At 43.7% G+C, this 14,992-nt stretch overlaps 1 protein-coding gene across 1 annotated transcript in view; it reads right to left on the bottom strand.

The window, feature by feature from the left end:
* Nucleotides 1-326: 326 nt before the first annotated feature.
* snx19b (sorting nexin 19b) overlaps nucleotides 327-14,992 on the bottom strand; it is a gene marked incomplete at its 3' end in the record, with an annotated part of 130,309 nt that continues 115,643 nt past the window's right edge. The window contains exons 12-17 of the mRNA XM_084312035.1: nucleotides 13,482-13,666; nucleotides 8,748-8,835; nucleotides 1,989-2,269; nucleotides 986-1,579; nucleotides 479-897; nucleotides 327-395 (exon numbers count right to left, since the gene is read on the bottom strand). Of these exons, the coding sequence (XP_084168161.1) occupies nucleotides 327-395; nucleotides 479-897; nucleotides 986-1,579; nucleotides 1,989-2,269; nucleotides 8,748-8,835; nucleotides 13,482-13,666 (1,636 nt within the window). The remainder of the gene's footprint in view (nucleotides 396-478; nucleotides 898-985; nucleotides 1,580-1,988; nucleotides 2,270-8,747; nucleotides 8,836-13,481; nucleotides 13,667-14,992) is intronic.

A 14,992-nucleotide genomic window follows, 5' to 3' on the forward strand; every position in this document is an offset into this window, starting at 1 on the left:
TTTGGATAAAAGCGTCGACTAAATGACTAAATGTAAATGTACCTCCAGCGAGCATCTCCCCCGTTCCTCCGAGTCGACCTCCAGTACGTCTTCCTCACGCACCGCTTTAGAAGTTATCCTTCGTCTGACCGAGTCTGACGCTTGTTCACATTACAGCACAACACTCCAGCGCAGGGCACAACATGGCCACCGTCGCCATAGAGACGTTTGATCTGATCTCGAGTCACGACGGGGTACAGTAACATGTGTGGCACAGACAAAGGGACGTGGAGGATACGGACATGTAAACACAGGGAACACAAAGGCAAAACAATCCTGCTCCGTGATCACCCAGCACAACTGCTGCCTCCTCTGGACTCACGCTCTGGGACGAGGGACGAGGGCGTGAAGTCCATCTGAAGTGAGTTTGTCCAAAGCTGGAGGCTTTTAGGGAACAGGAAACGGGCCGGATGACTGAAGGAAGGCTTCTCTTCCCCACGCGTTGACCACGTGATTGCTTTTCAACACACGGCGGATCACAGAGGCATCGGGACGACAGGATCACAAACACAAACCAGGTGTCGTCCCGTAATCCAGAGCTGTTCTCTCCGTAATCCAGAGCTGTTCTCTCCGTAATCCAGAGCTGTTCTCTCCGTAATCCAGAGCCGTTCTCTCCGTAATCAGAGCTGTTCTCTCCATAATCAGAGCTGTTCTCTCCGTAATCAGAGCTGTTCTCTCCGTAATCAGAGCCGTTCTCTCCGTAATCAAAGCCGTTCTCTCCGTAATCAGAGCTGTTCTCTCCGTAATCAAAGCCGTTCTCTCCGTAATCAGAGCTGTTCTCTCCGTAATCAGAGCTGTTCTCTCCGTAATCAAAGCCGTTCTCTCCGTAATCTGAGCTGTTCTCTCCGTAATCCAGAGCTGTTCTCTCCGTAATCCAGAGCTGTTCTCTCCGTAATCCAGAGCCGTTCTCTCCGTAATCAGAGCTGTTCTCTCCGTAATCCAGAGCTGTTCTCTCCGTAATCAGAGCTGTTCTCTCCGTAATCAAAGCCGTTCTCTCCGTAATCAGAGCTGTTCTCTCCGTAATCAGAGCTGTTCTCTCCGTAATCAGAGCTGTTCTCCCCGTAATCAGAGCTGTTCTCCCCGTAATCAGAGCTGTTCTCTCCGTAATCAGAGCTGTTCTCTCCGTAATCAGAGCTGTTCTCTCCGTAATCAGAGCCGTTCTCTCCGTAATCAGAGCCGTTCTCTCCGTAATCAGAGCCGTTCTCTCCGTAATCAGAGCCGTTCTCTCCGTAATCAGAGCTGTTCTCTCCGTAATCAGAGCTGTTCTCTCCGTAATCCAGAGCTGTTCTCTCCGTAATCCAGAGCTGTTCTCTCCGTAATCCAGAGCTGTTCTCTCCGTAATCAGAGCTGTTCTCTCCGTAATCAGAGCTGTTCTCTCCGTAATCAAAGCTGTTCTCGCCGTAATCAGAGCTGTTCTCTCCGTAATCAGAGCTGTTCTCTCCGTAATCAAAGCTGGCCCAAATGTGTGGTGTGTGTTGTGTGTACACGTCCGGTACACCGCGTTCGAAAGCCACGTACGGCACCACGGCTACACTGACGGCTAAATTGAAGTCAGACCCGGGTGGATTATGGTCCGTATCCTGGAGCTTTCAGACGGCGAGGAGGACGAACGTTAAGTCCAGACCCGGTGTGTTTGTTCGCTGGTGTACCGGACGATCACAGCTCCAGACACGGACAGCTTACGCGCACGCACACACACACACACAGACACAGACACACACACAGACACACACACACACACACACACACACACACACACACAGTTCTCGTGACAGCATGATGAATTGAAAATGGGGGACCCTGATGTAAACGAGACGAAAGTCTTTCTCTGGTCTGCATCCCCTTAATAACAATTGTGTGTATTGAGCCGTACTGTATTGTACCCGTTCTGCAATCTGTTAATAAAGTTTTCAATCAATCAGTGAATCAGAACAGCAGCTTGTCCTGGCCCTTGGAGAGGCAGTGGAGCAGGCTCTTGTCCTGGCCCTTGGGGAGGCAGTGGAGCAGGCTCTTGTCCTGGCCCTTGGGGAGGCAGTGGAGCAGGCTCTTGTCCTGGCCCTTGGAGAGGCTGTGGAGCAGGCTCTTGTCCTGGCCCTTGGAGAGGCTGTGGAGCAGGCTCTTGTCCTGGCCCTTGGAGAGGCAGTGGAGCAGGCTGCTCTGGAAGGCCTCCTCTGGGACCTCAGGCACCAGGAGCTCCAGCAGAAGGTCACAGAGGCAGTAGACCAGGTGTCTGGGGGGGAAACAGGACCAAACGTCTCACATCCTGCTCTCCATCAGCGTAACAGCCAGGGGTGTAAAGTAGTGTACTTCGTTACAATACTTAAGTACTGTTTTTTTGGGGGGATTTGTACTTTACTCTAATATTATTAGGTTTGTATACTTGTACTTTTACTCAATTACATTTCAGAGAAAAAAAACATACTTTTTTACTCCTTACATTTACAATGCAGACCTACAAAGTACAAAGTTAGAATCCTGCAGGTCCAACTATTTTAATTAGTATATTTCTTTCTCTGGCCGAACTAACGTTAACGTTATTAATCCTGCGGCTGCGCTTTATTTAAAAACAGCCAATCAAATCCCCATTGATGGAAAATGAACCCGCCCATACCCATGCTGATTGGTCCTTGTGCAAGACTAGAAAGCGGGGATCTTTGATTAAACACCTGCTATCAGAAGAATAGACGGTCAGAAAAAAAGTTTTAACTTTTTAGTACTCAAGTACATTTAAAAGTAGAAACTTCTGACTTTTACTCAAGTGTGTTTTTAGCCAGATACTCTGACTTTTACTAAGTAAGATTTTGAGACAGTACCCATACTTTCACTTAAGTATAATTTCTGGGTACTTTTTACACCCCTGCATATACTGTAGCAATATAGTCAACATTAGTTTTAGAGGTCCTAAACTCTGGAACACTCTGGAACACATCATTGAGGTCAACAACCTCCGTATCTATCTTTAGAAAGCAACTAAAATGCCATTTAATTTCATCACGAATCATCAACATATTAACCCATTCTTTGCCGGAGCTTATAAACATCCTTGTAGCCTCTCTGCCAGCTCTATTTGTCTATGGAGATGTTCACCTTCTTTGCAGGGCTATAACTTTTTAAATTGTATTGCTAAATTGACATTACCATGGCCCATTCAACATCAATTATCTATCGTTCAGGATGTAGGAACGTTTAACTTTTTCATTCACACATTCATACAATAATACGGTCTAGAGTAAAATATGTTTTTATCGTTTTCTGCAGTATTTCATAGAACGTGAGATATAGCCATAAATGCATATATTAGATCATCAAATGCAGTTTGATACCGATCGACGCCAGATTAAAAATTTCAACTGTACATGATCCTAGACGTGTTGACTGATCATCTGCGGTTGACCGGAGGGGGGGGGGTCGTTTATAATTCCGTGTCCGACGTTAAATCATTTATGTAGTATGGGTGATATATAGATCAGAGCAGTTTGTATCGAAAATGGTAAAGAAAAACGCTGAAACTCACCCCAGGTGATGAGCGTGGAGCAAAAAGATCGCTATTATGGGATGTTGATCTAGGTGATCCAGTTCCGGTTTGTATAATACTAATTGTAACTGAGGGGTACAATTCCCTGACTGTATTGAGAGTATGGTATCATTAAACCACTACTTAGTTATGTACTTTAATTACTGGCCATACAGTACACGGTATATCTGGTGAACACCCACACAAGAATACGGCTTGACAAAGAAAGTTCTATTTAGAGGTATTTATTATTAGAGCAGCAACGGTAGGTTACAGATTGAGAATTATGATTGCGCTTGTAAGGCGAAGAACACTTAAGTAAGTCAAGAGCGTAAGTCCATGAGCATAGTAAGATGGGTATAACTGACGCCACCTGTAGCATAAGAATTATATAAGGCACACTCGTAGTCAGCTGGAGACACTAAGGGGTTCCCTCCGGTTGTAAGCCAGCAGGGTAGAGGAATGTTCGGGAGCAAAGTCTGGATCAACGCGGAATAACGAGGCTCCAGATACAGGAGCCAGTGCAGTAATCCCTTGGTCCGTAGACAAAGCAACAGCTATACTCCAGTATGCACGACAGCATGGATGAAAGCTAGCCAGCCTCTGTGGTCCTAGAGGCGGGCTCGATGGTGCTCCTCACAGGGTAGATCCCACACAGCAGTGGAGTAGACGGTTCTCTGCTCCAGCAGCCACAGTACCAAAGCAATATAATCCAGCCGGAAAAGGCTCTGCATTCGCCGGTGTAGGTTCTCCGGTGCACATATCCAACGGTTCTCGTCTAGGACTCCTCGGGTGGTGGCGCGAGTTTAGGCCGCCCAGCCTGGATAAGTGCACTAGCTAGAGTACGACGAACCGGTGGTAATGATGGTCACGGAGAACGGTAGCCGCACGATACACTATAAATAATAGACTATTACTTCACAATAGAATAAGTCGAACTCGACGATACAGCGTTAAACTCTGACACTTTAGCTATCTATTCGCACACGGTTCTCAAGGCTCTATTCAGGGGCAAAAGGCCCACTTCACGGCACGTTGTATCGTGGTGAAGGCTTCAACGTTTAGGTACTCAACTACTGCTGTATCCACCTGCGACGTATTTATACGTAAGGTGAATAATCTAGTGCCAACCTCAGTTCTGTCTCGTATTACTGCGCAAACCTGGACATGTTGAGACATGCCTTGGCGGTGGCTTTGAACTTGCCATTGGGGGTATGGCCGTTGGCGCCTAGGGGTCGCTGTCCAATAGGAGAACGAATATTATGGTCTGGCCTGTACCTAGGTAAAGGGATATTCCGTGTATATATACAAAGAATATACAAGGGATATCAGACGATATACAAATATTATACAAGGTATCTCAAGTAATAAATATATATATTCGGTTTAATCTGACCCTTTGTAACACTAATATACGTCCAATCATGTTGTTTATTGAGTTATGGCAACGGATCAATATGCACGGTGTCTGGATAGAGTCCCGCGAGCGATAGCGAGTGGCCGGACAGAATAGGGGACGGACTAAGCACTTCCGGCCACTTACGGTTTTGGCAACTCGCCGATCGGCCACCAGGTGGCGGTATTGAAGCGTTGCAGAGTTGAGCGGAGTCCTACAACACCAGCAAAGACTCCATGGGTGAAATGTGAATACCATGACGAAAATATGAAATATTGATCTCAAAGACGCCGTAACCCGTCATTGGCAGATTACGCATGGCGAGGAATGACGTGTAAACACGTCATCGGCGGAGAAAGGGTTAAGTTAGTCCTGTGTTACCAATATGGCTGGTTCTTTTTCTTCATTATATATTTATCATATGTTATTCTCCTCTCCTTTGCCTTCTTGTACTTTTTTCTTTTCTTGTCATTGGCTCTTGTTGATGTGTTTTGAACATGATATCTATCCGTGTCTATCTTCCATTTTGTCGTTATAGTGTTTGCCTTATGTCTCTGATCTTGTTTTGTGTTTCTTTTCTTGACCATGTTTACATGTTTTACGTTCATATATGATTATGGATATTGATGGGACGGGAGTGGAACTTTGTACACGTTCCCTCCTAGCACTGTTTTTAAATAATGTGCTAAATAAATAAAATAAAATAAACTATAACGTATGAAGTATATCACGGCGACATACCGTATGCATACTGCACCTTATGTGCATACTGTATGTATGTTTTATTATTCTTTATAAAAACAAGAAATATGATGTTAGATGTTTTATTATTCTTTATAAAACAAGAAATATGATGTTAGGTGTTTTATTATTCTTTATAAAACAAGAAATATGATGTTAGGTGTTTTATTATTCTTTATAAAACAAGAAATATGATGTTAGATGTTTTATTATTCTTTATAAAAACAAGAAATATGATGTTAGATGTTTTATTATTCTTTATAAAAACAAGAAATATGATGTTATGTTTTATTATTCTTTATAAAAACAAGAAATATGATGTTAGATGTTTTATTATTATTTATAAAACAAGAAATATGATGTTAAATGTTTTATTATTCTTCATAAAACAAGAAATATGATATTATATGTTTTATTATTCTTTATAAAAACAAGAAATATGATGTTAGAAGATGTTTTATTATTCTTTATAAAAACAAGAAATATGATGTTATGTTTTATTATTCTTTATAAAAACAAGAAATATGATGTTAGATGTTTTATTATTATTTATAAAACAAGAAATATGATGTTAAATGTTTTATTATTCTTCATAAAACAAGAAATATGATATTATATGTTTTATTATTCTTTATAAAAACAAGAAATATGATGTTAGAAGATGTTTTATTATTCTTTATAAAAACAGGAAATATGATGTTAGATGTTTTATTATTCTTTGTAAAAATAGGAAATATTATGAATATATTATTTATAAAACGTTAGATAGTGGTCGAATGGTGGTTTCTGTTCTTGTGTTTCTGTCTCTCTTGAACCTGAGGCCCGTCTGTGCTGAGGCCCCGTGCTGCACCCCTCTGAGGCCCCCTCTGAGGCCCCGTGCTGCCCCCCTCTGTGGCCCCTGCACCCCTCTGAGGCCCCGTGCTGCACCCCTCTGAGGCCCCGTGCTGCACCCCTCTGAGGCCCCGTGCTGCACCCCTCTGAGGCCCCCTCTGAGGCCCCGTGCTGCCCCCCTCTGTGGCCCCTGCACCCCTCTGAGGCCCCGTGCTGCACCCCTCTGAGGCCCCGTGCTGCACCCCTCTGAGGCCCCGTGCTGCACCCCTCTGAGGCCCCGTGCTGCACCCCTCTGAGGCCCCGTGCTGCACCCCTCTGAGGCCCCCTCTGAGGCCCCGTGCTGCACCCCTCTGAGGCCCCGTGCTGCACCCCTCTGAGGCCCCTGCACCCCTCTGAGGCCCCGTGCTGCACCCCTCTGAGGCCCCGTGCTGCACCCCTCTGAGGCCCCGTGCTGCACCCCTCTGAGGCCCCGTGCTGCACCCCTCTGAGGCCCCGTGCTGCACCCCTCTGAGGCCCCGTGCTGCACCCCTCTGTGGCCCCGTGCTGCACCCCTCTGAGGCCCCGTGCTGCACCCCTCTGAGGCCCCGTGATTCTCGTGATTATTATTATTTTTTTAGCAATCTGAATTCATATTTCATCAACCGAGTCTACCGTTGGTAAACCAGCCCAACCAGGCGCTCAGATGTGAAAAAAGCGCCCCCTATCGTCTCCCAGATGGTAATGCACCCTTTTGGATTGGACTCAATGAAAATGGATGAGAAAAAAAAACTCCGGAATCCACATTTTACTTCTCACGCATGTAACCGGAGCCGATCAGATTCACTGTGGACCCTCAGCACAGCGTGTTTTACAGTATACGCGTTGGATCAATAAAAGGATCGATTTTTGGAATGGCGATCAGGAATTAGAATAATCCATTTGGATACCATCTGATCTCAGGTAATGAATCTATTTTTACCAGTCTTAGGATAATCAGACCTGTTTTCACGGAGATATAAGCTTTTCCCCTATATGTGATATGGCTGTTTGACTGTGCGAGCGATCAGGAACTAAGAGAATCGATTTTCAGCTCGCGGCACCAGCGTGCATACGTACACGTATACTATCGATAATCTAGCGTTTATTTGAAAACGATTCATAAATAGGCCGAAAAATGACAACGTTCTAGAATATTACAGTACAGGGCGTTTATCACGGATTCTTTTTTCCCTCCTTGAAAACGAGGGCTTTTCAAAATGCTATAAAACGGAAATGAACCGATAAAAAAAACAATCCGCTTCGACAATGTTGACTGGAAAATGAGTCATTGATAAGCGACGGGCAGATTAGACACATAGCCATAATTTAAAACATAGATTAGGCGATATTAATGCTAACATTGAAGTGGATGGTGGGCATTCAAGCACTAAATGTGCGCCCCCTGCTGGGCACTGAAAGTGTTAATCATCAGCATCATCATCATCATCATCATCATCATCGTTTTACGTCCCTATTTTCCCACTACAGTGAGGTTGGCCGGGCGTTGACTCCACGCCACTGGAGTCATCATTTTTGGTTTGTGGCTAGTTTTATACCTCGGATGCCCTTCCTTACAGGTAACCCTGCCGGTGAGGACCTAGCCTTTGCGTATTCCTACACACAGGTTTTCTTTAAACTGACTTTAAACTGTTAAACAATAATCCAGAACTACTATTGCACTGTACAAAAAAAAATATTTTATATGTCTGCACTTTATGTGCTCATTTCATGTCTATTCTATTCTACTACTTATTGCACTATTTTACTCTGTCTATTCTATCTTACTCATTTTATTATTGTCTATTTTTAAAACTGAATCAAACCATAAACCAGGTGGCCTGTTTGGGATGTTAGATCCTAATGTGAAAAACTGTGATTTTATATGTCTGCACTTTATGTGCTCATTTATTTTTTTCTGTTGTGAAGCACTTTGAACTGCAGTTTCTGTATGAAAGATGCTTTACAAATAACGTTTTATTATTATTATGATGCCAGGTATTGCCATGCTACTATATTAATACTAATATGTCTCTACTACTCTGCACTCATCACTGCAGCACTCAAGTTTCAACACTGTTTGATGAACATTGTTACTCAGCTGTGTGTGTGTGTGTGTGTGTGTGTGTGTGTGTGTGGTGTGTGGTGTGTGGTGTGTGGTGTGTGGTGTGTGGTGTGTGTGTGTGTGTGTGTGTGTGTGTGTGTGTTTACCTGTTTATGTCCGGGTCCTGCAGGGAGTCGAGAGCGGTCTGCCAGCTGAGCTTGTACTTATCAGAACCCAGCATGTCTGAGATCAGATCTGGAAACACACGGATGTACTTATATCAGAACCCAGCATGTCAGAGATCAGATCTGGAAACACACAGATGTACTTATATCAGAACCCAGCATGTCTGAGATCAGATCTGGAAACACACAGATGTACTTATATCAGAACCCAGCATGTCTGAGATCAGATCTGGAAACACACAGATGTACTTATATCAGAACCCAGCATGTCTGAGATCAGATCTGGAAACACACAGATGTACTTATAGCAGAACCCAGCATGTCTGAGATCAGATCTGGAAACACACAGATGTACTGATATCAGAACCCAGCATGTCTGAGATCAGATCTGGAAACACACAGATGTACTTATATCAGAACCCAGCATGTCTGAGATCAGATCTGGAAACACACAGATGTACTTATATCAGAACCCAGCATGTCTGAGATCAGATCTGGAAACACACAGATGTACTTATATCAGAACCCAGCATGTCTGAGATCAGATCTGGAAACACACAGATGTACTTATATCAGAACCCAGCATGTCTGAGATCAGATCTGGAAACACACAGATGTACTTATATCAGAACCCAGCATGTCTGAGATCAGATCTGGAAACACACAGATGTACTTATATCAGAACCCAGCATGTCTGAGATCAGATCTGGAAACACACAGATGTACTTATATCAGAACCCAGCATGTCTGAGATCAGATCTGGAAACACACAGATGTACTTATATCAGAACCCAGCATGTCTGAGATCAGATCTGGAAACACACAGATGTACTTATATCAGAACCCAGCATGTCTGAGATCAGATCTGGAAACACACAGATGTACTTATATCAGAACCCAGCATGTCTGAGATCAGATCTGGAAACACACAGATGTACTTATATCAGAACCCAGCATGTCTGAGATCAGATCTGGAAACACACAGATGTACTTATATCAGAACCCAGCATGTCTGAGATCAGATCTGGAAACACACAGATGTACTTATATCAGAACCCAGCATGTCTGAGATCAGATCTGGAAACACAAAGATGTACTTATATCAGAACCCAGCATGTCTGAGATCAGATCTGGAAACACACAGATGTACTTATATCAGAACCCAGCATGTCTGAGATCAGATCTGGAAACACACAGATGTACTTATATCAGAACCCAGCATGTCTGAGATCAGATCTGGAAACACACAGATGTACTTATATCAGAACCCAGCATGTCTGAGATCAGATCTGGAAACACACAGATGTACTTATATCAGAACCCAGCATGTCTGAGATCAGATCTGGAAACACACAGATGTACTTATATCAGAACCCAGCATGTCTGAGATCAGATCTGGAAACACACAGATGTACTTATATCAGAACCCAGCATGTCTGAGATCAGATCTGGAAACACACAGATGTACTTATATCAGAACCCAGCATGTCTGAGATCAGATCTGGAAACACACAGATGTACTTATATCAGAACCCAGCATGTCTGAGATCAGATCTGGAAACACACAGATGTACTTATATCAGAACCCAGCATGTCTGAGATCAGATCTGGAAACACACAGATGTACTTATATCAGAACCCAGCATGTCTGAGATCAGATCTGGAAACACAAAGATGTACTTATATCAGAACCCAGCATGTCTGAGATCAGATCTGGAAACACACAGATGTACTTATATCAGAACCCAGCATGTCTGAGATCAGATCTGGAAACACACAGATGTACTTATATCAGAACCCAGCATGTCTGAGATCAGATCTGGAAACACACGGATGTACTTATATCAGAACCCAGCATGTCTGAGATCAGATCTGAAAACACACGGATGTACTTATATCAGAACCCAGCATGTCTGAGATCAGATCTGGAAACACAAAGATGTACTTATATCAGAACCCAGCATGTCTGAGATCAGATCTGGAAACACACGGATGTACTTATATCAGAACCCAGCATGTCTGAGATCAGATCTGGAAACACACAGATGTACTTATATCAGAACCCAGCATGTCTGAGATCAGATCTGGAAACACACAGATGTACTTATATCAGAACCCAGCATGTCTGAGATCAGATCTGGAAACACACAGATGCACTGATATCAGAACCCAGCATGTCTGAGATCAGATCTGGAAACACACAGATGTACTTATATCAGAACCCAGCATGTCTGAGATCAGAAGATTTGAAGCTAGACGTTTTCTTATTCTTTATACAAACAAGAAATATGATGTTATATGTTGTATTATTCTTTATAAAACAAGAAATATGATGTTAGATGTTTTATTATTCTTCATAAAACAAGAAATATGATGTTATAGGTTTTATTATTCTTTATAAAAACAAGAAATATGATGTTAGATGTTTTATTATTCTTTATAAAAACATGAAATATGATGTTAGATGTTTTATTATTCTTCATAAAACATGAAATATGATGTTAGATGTTTTATTATTCTTTATAAAAACAAGAAATATGATGTTAGATGTTTTATTATTCTTTATAAAAACAGGAAATATGATGTTAGATGTTTTATTATTCTTTATAAAAACATGAAATATGATGTTAGATGTTTTATTATTCTTCATAAAACAAGAAATATGATGTTAGATGTTTTATTATTCTTTATAAAAACAAGAAATATGATGTTAGATGTTTTATTATTCTTTATAAAAACAAGAAATATTATGTTAGATGTTTTATTATTCTTTGTAAAAACAGGAAATATGATGTTAGATGTTTTATTATTCTTTATAAAAACAAGAAATGTGATGTTAGATGTTTTATTATTCTTTATAAAAACATGAAATATGATGTTAGATGTTTTATTATTCTTCATAAAACAAGAAATGTGATGTTATATGTTTTATTATTCTTTATAAAAACAAGAAATATGATGTTAGATGTTTTATTATTCTTTGTAAAAACAAGAAATATGATGTTAGATGTTTTATTATTCTTTGTAAAAACAGGAAATATGATGTTAGATGTTTTATTATTCTTTATAAAAACAAGAAATATGATGTTAGATGTTTTATTATTCTTTATAAAAACAAGAAATATGATGTTAGATGTTTTATTATTCTTTGTAAAAACAAGAAATATGATGTTATATGTTTTATTATTCTTTATAAAAACAAGAAATATGATGTTATATGTTTTATTATTCTTTATAAAAACAGGAAATATGATGTTATATGTTTTATTATATCAGGGTCGTCTCATATTCTGACTGATACAGCTGTACCTGGCACGAGGCTCAGAGCCTGTGATTGGAGGATGACAGAAGGAGGCTGTACCTGGCACGAGGCTCAGAGCCTGTGATTGGAGGATGACAGAAGGAGGGTGTACCTGGCACGAGGCTCAGAGCCTGTGATTGGAGGAGGACAGAAGGAGGGTGTACCTGGCACGGGGCTCAGAGCCTGTGATTGGAGGAGGACAGAAGGAGGCTGTACCTGGCACGAGGCTCAGAGCCTGTGATTGGAGGTGGACAGAAGGAGGCTGTACCTGGCACGAGGCTCAGAGCCTGTGATTGGAGGATGACAGAAGGAGGCTGTACCTGGCACGAGGCTCGGAGCCTGTGATTGGAGGAGGACAGAAGGAGGGTGTACCTGGCACGAGGCTCAGAGCCTGTGATTGGAGGATGACAGAAGGAGGGTGTACCTGGCACGAGGCTCAGAGCCTGTGATTGGAGGAGGACAGAAGGAGGGTGTACCTGGCACGAGGCTCGGAGCCTGTGATTGGAGGAGGACAGAAGGAGGGTGTACCTGGCACGAGGCTCAGAGCCTGTGATTGGAGGAGGACAGAAGGAGGGTGTACCTGGCACGAGGCTCAGAGCCTGTGATTGGAGGAGGACAGAAGGAGGCTGTACCTGGCACGAGGCTCGGAGCCTGTGATTGGAGGAGGACAGAAGGAGGCTGTACCTGGCACGAGGCTCAGAGCCTGTGATTGGAGGATGACAGACGGAGGGTGTACCTGGTACGAGGCTCAGAGCCTGTGATTGGAGGAGGACAGAAGGAGGCTGTACCTGGCACGAGGCTCAGAGCCTGTGATTGGAGGATGACAGAAGGAGGCTGTACCTGGCACGAGGCTCAGAGCCTGTGATTGGAGGAGGACAGAAGGAGGCGGTACCTGGCACGAGGCTCAGAGCCTGTGATTGGAGGAGGACAGAAGGAGGGTGTACCTGGCACGAGGCTCAGAGCCTGTGATTGGAGGAGGACAGAAGGAGGGTGTACCTGGCACGAGGCTCAGAGCCTGTGATTGGAGGAGGACAGAAGGAGGGTGTACCTGGCACGAGGCTCAGAGCCTGTGATTGGAGGAGGACAGAAGGAGGGTGTACCTGGCACGAGGCTCAGAGCCTGTGATTGGAGGATGACAGAAGGAGGCTGTACCTGGCACGAGGCTCAGAGCCTGTGATTGGAGGAGGACAGAAGGAGGCTGTACCTGGCACGAGGCTCGGAGCCTGTGATTGGAGGAGGACAGAAGGAGGGTGTACCTGGCACGAGGCTCAGAGCCTGTGATTGGAGGATGACAGACGGAGGGTGTACCTGGCACGAGGGTCAGAGCCTGTGATTGGAGGAGGACAGAAGGAGGCTGTACCTGGCACGAGGCTCGGAGCCTGTGATTGGAGGATGACAGAAGGAGGCGGGTGTACCTGGCACGAGGGTCATCAGGCAGCCCAGCGCCCGCTGCGTGGTGTGGTGCCGCTGCTCTGGGCTGCGCTCCGGTCGGGGCTGAGCGGGCAGCGAGCCGCCGGGCCAGACCACCTCCTGGAGGAGCTGCAGGTACGACACCCAGTACTGCGGACAGGTGAGGTTGGCCACGCCCACGTCCAGCCACCTGCAGCAGAACAACAACAACCACACAGAAAGCACACGTCGATTGCACACCCAAAGTAAATTGAAAGCTATTCTTGAACCACTTATATATCAATCAATCAAATTTATTTATATACTGTAGCACATTTAGAGTAGACATGATGACGCTTGTCAACCAAAGTGCTTCACATAGCTAAGAATAAAGAAAAGTATAGAATAAACAGAAGAAAAACATCCAACGTATATATAGACAAGGAAAACAGAACAACACGTCAACACGCAAGACAGGAGTCAGAGTGAGTCGGGGGGGGCCAGGCGGTGTAGGTGGGTTTAGAGTTTCCATTTAAAAGACTCGATGGAGGGGGCAGATCTGATGATGAGATGGGGATGCTGTTCCAGAGGTCCAGGTCTGAGGGGGATTGATTGATTGATTGATTGATTGATTGATTGATTGATTGATTGATTGATTGATTGAAAACTTTATTAACAGATTGCAGAATGGGTACAATACAGTACAGCTCAATACATACAATTGTTAAGGGGATGCAGACCAGAGAAAGACTTTCGTCTTGTTTACATCAGGGTCCCCCATTTTCAATTCATCATAACATATATGACACACATGACATACAGATAGACAGTACTGCTACATCTATACATTTATGATATACCAGATTTGCAAATACAGTACTGTTTGTGATACAAAAAGAGACCAGAAAAAAAGAGTATATACATTTGACGTAGAAACTGTACATTGGATTGGGTGGGTGGGGGGGGACTGTACATTGGAGGTGGTTGGGTGGGGGGGGGGGTTGGGGGGGGGAGGTTGGGTAGGAGGGGTGGGTGGGGGACACTGTACAACTGTACAAACAAAACTGTACATTGGATTATTGACAAGACCATACTTGGTAATTTACTGTACATTGGAGGGGGTTGTGTTCGGACATTTACAGGGGCCAGTTTCGAGTTGCAGTCTCCCGTAGGTGTTCTTTGAGAGTGTTTTTGAAAGTGGGTAGTGATTCACATTCCTTTACAGCTTTGGGGTAGGGCGTTCCACATTGATGTGCCATAATTGCGAAACGTGTTTAGTCCCTTGTTTGAGCCGAATCTGGGTTTTACATGATTTGTGGAGCTCCCTCTGGTGTTGTAATCGTGGTATTCACTGACCTTTGGGAAGTATTTTGGGGGAGAATGGCCTTGATCCTGGCTATGGACCGGAGCTGGAAGAAACACCCCTTCATCACGAGTTATAGCACATGCATGAATCTGGCCTTTTTTTTAAGGAAACATTCTGGATTTTCTTCCACAACAGGAGGAATCGCTCTGAGTGCTACTGTAATAGAGTTAC

This window comes from Notolepis coatsorum, assembly GCF_963971535.1.
Source record: "Notolepis coatsorum genome assembly, chromosome: 1".
In the NCBI taxonomy this organism is placed as follows: domain Eukaryota; kingdom Metazoa; phylum Chordata; class Actinopteri; order Aulopiformes; family Paralepididae; genus Notolepis; species Notolepis coatsorum.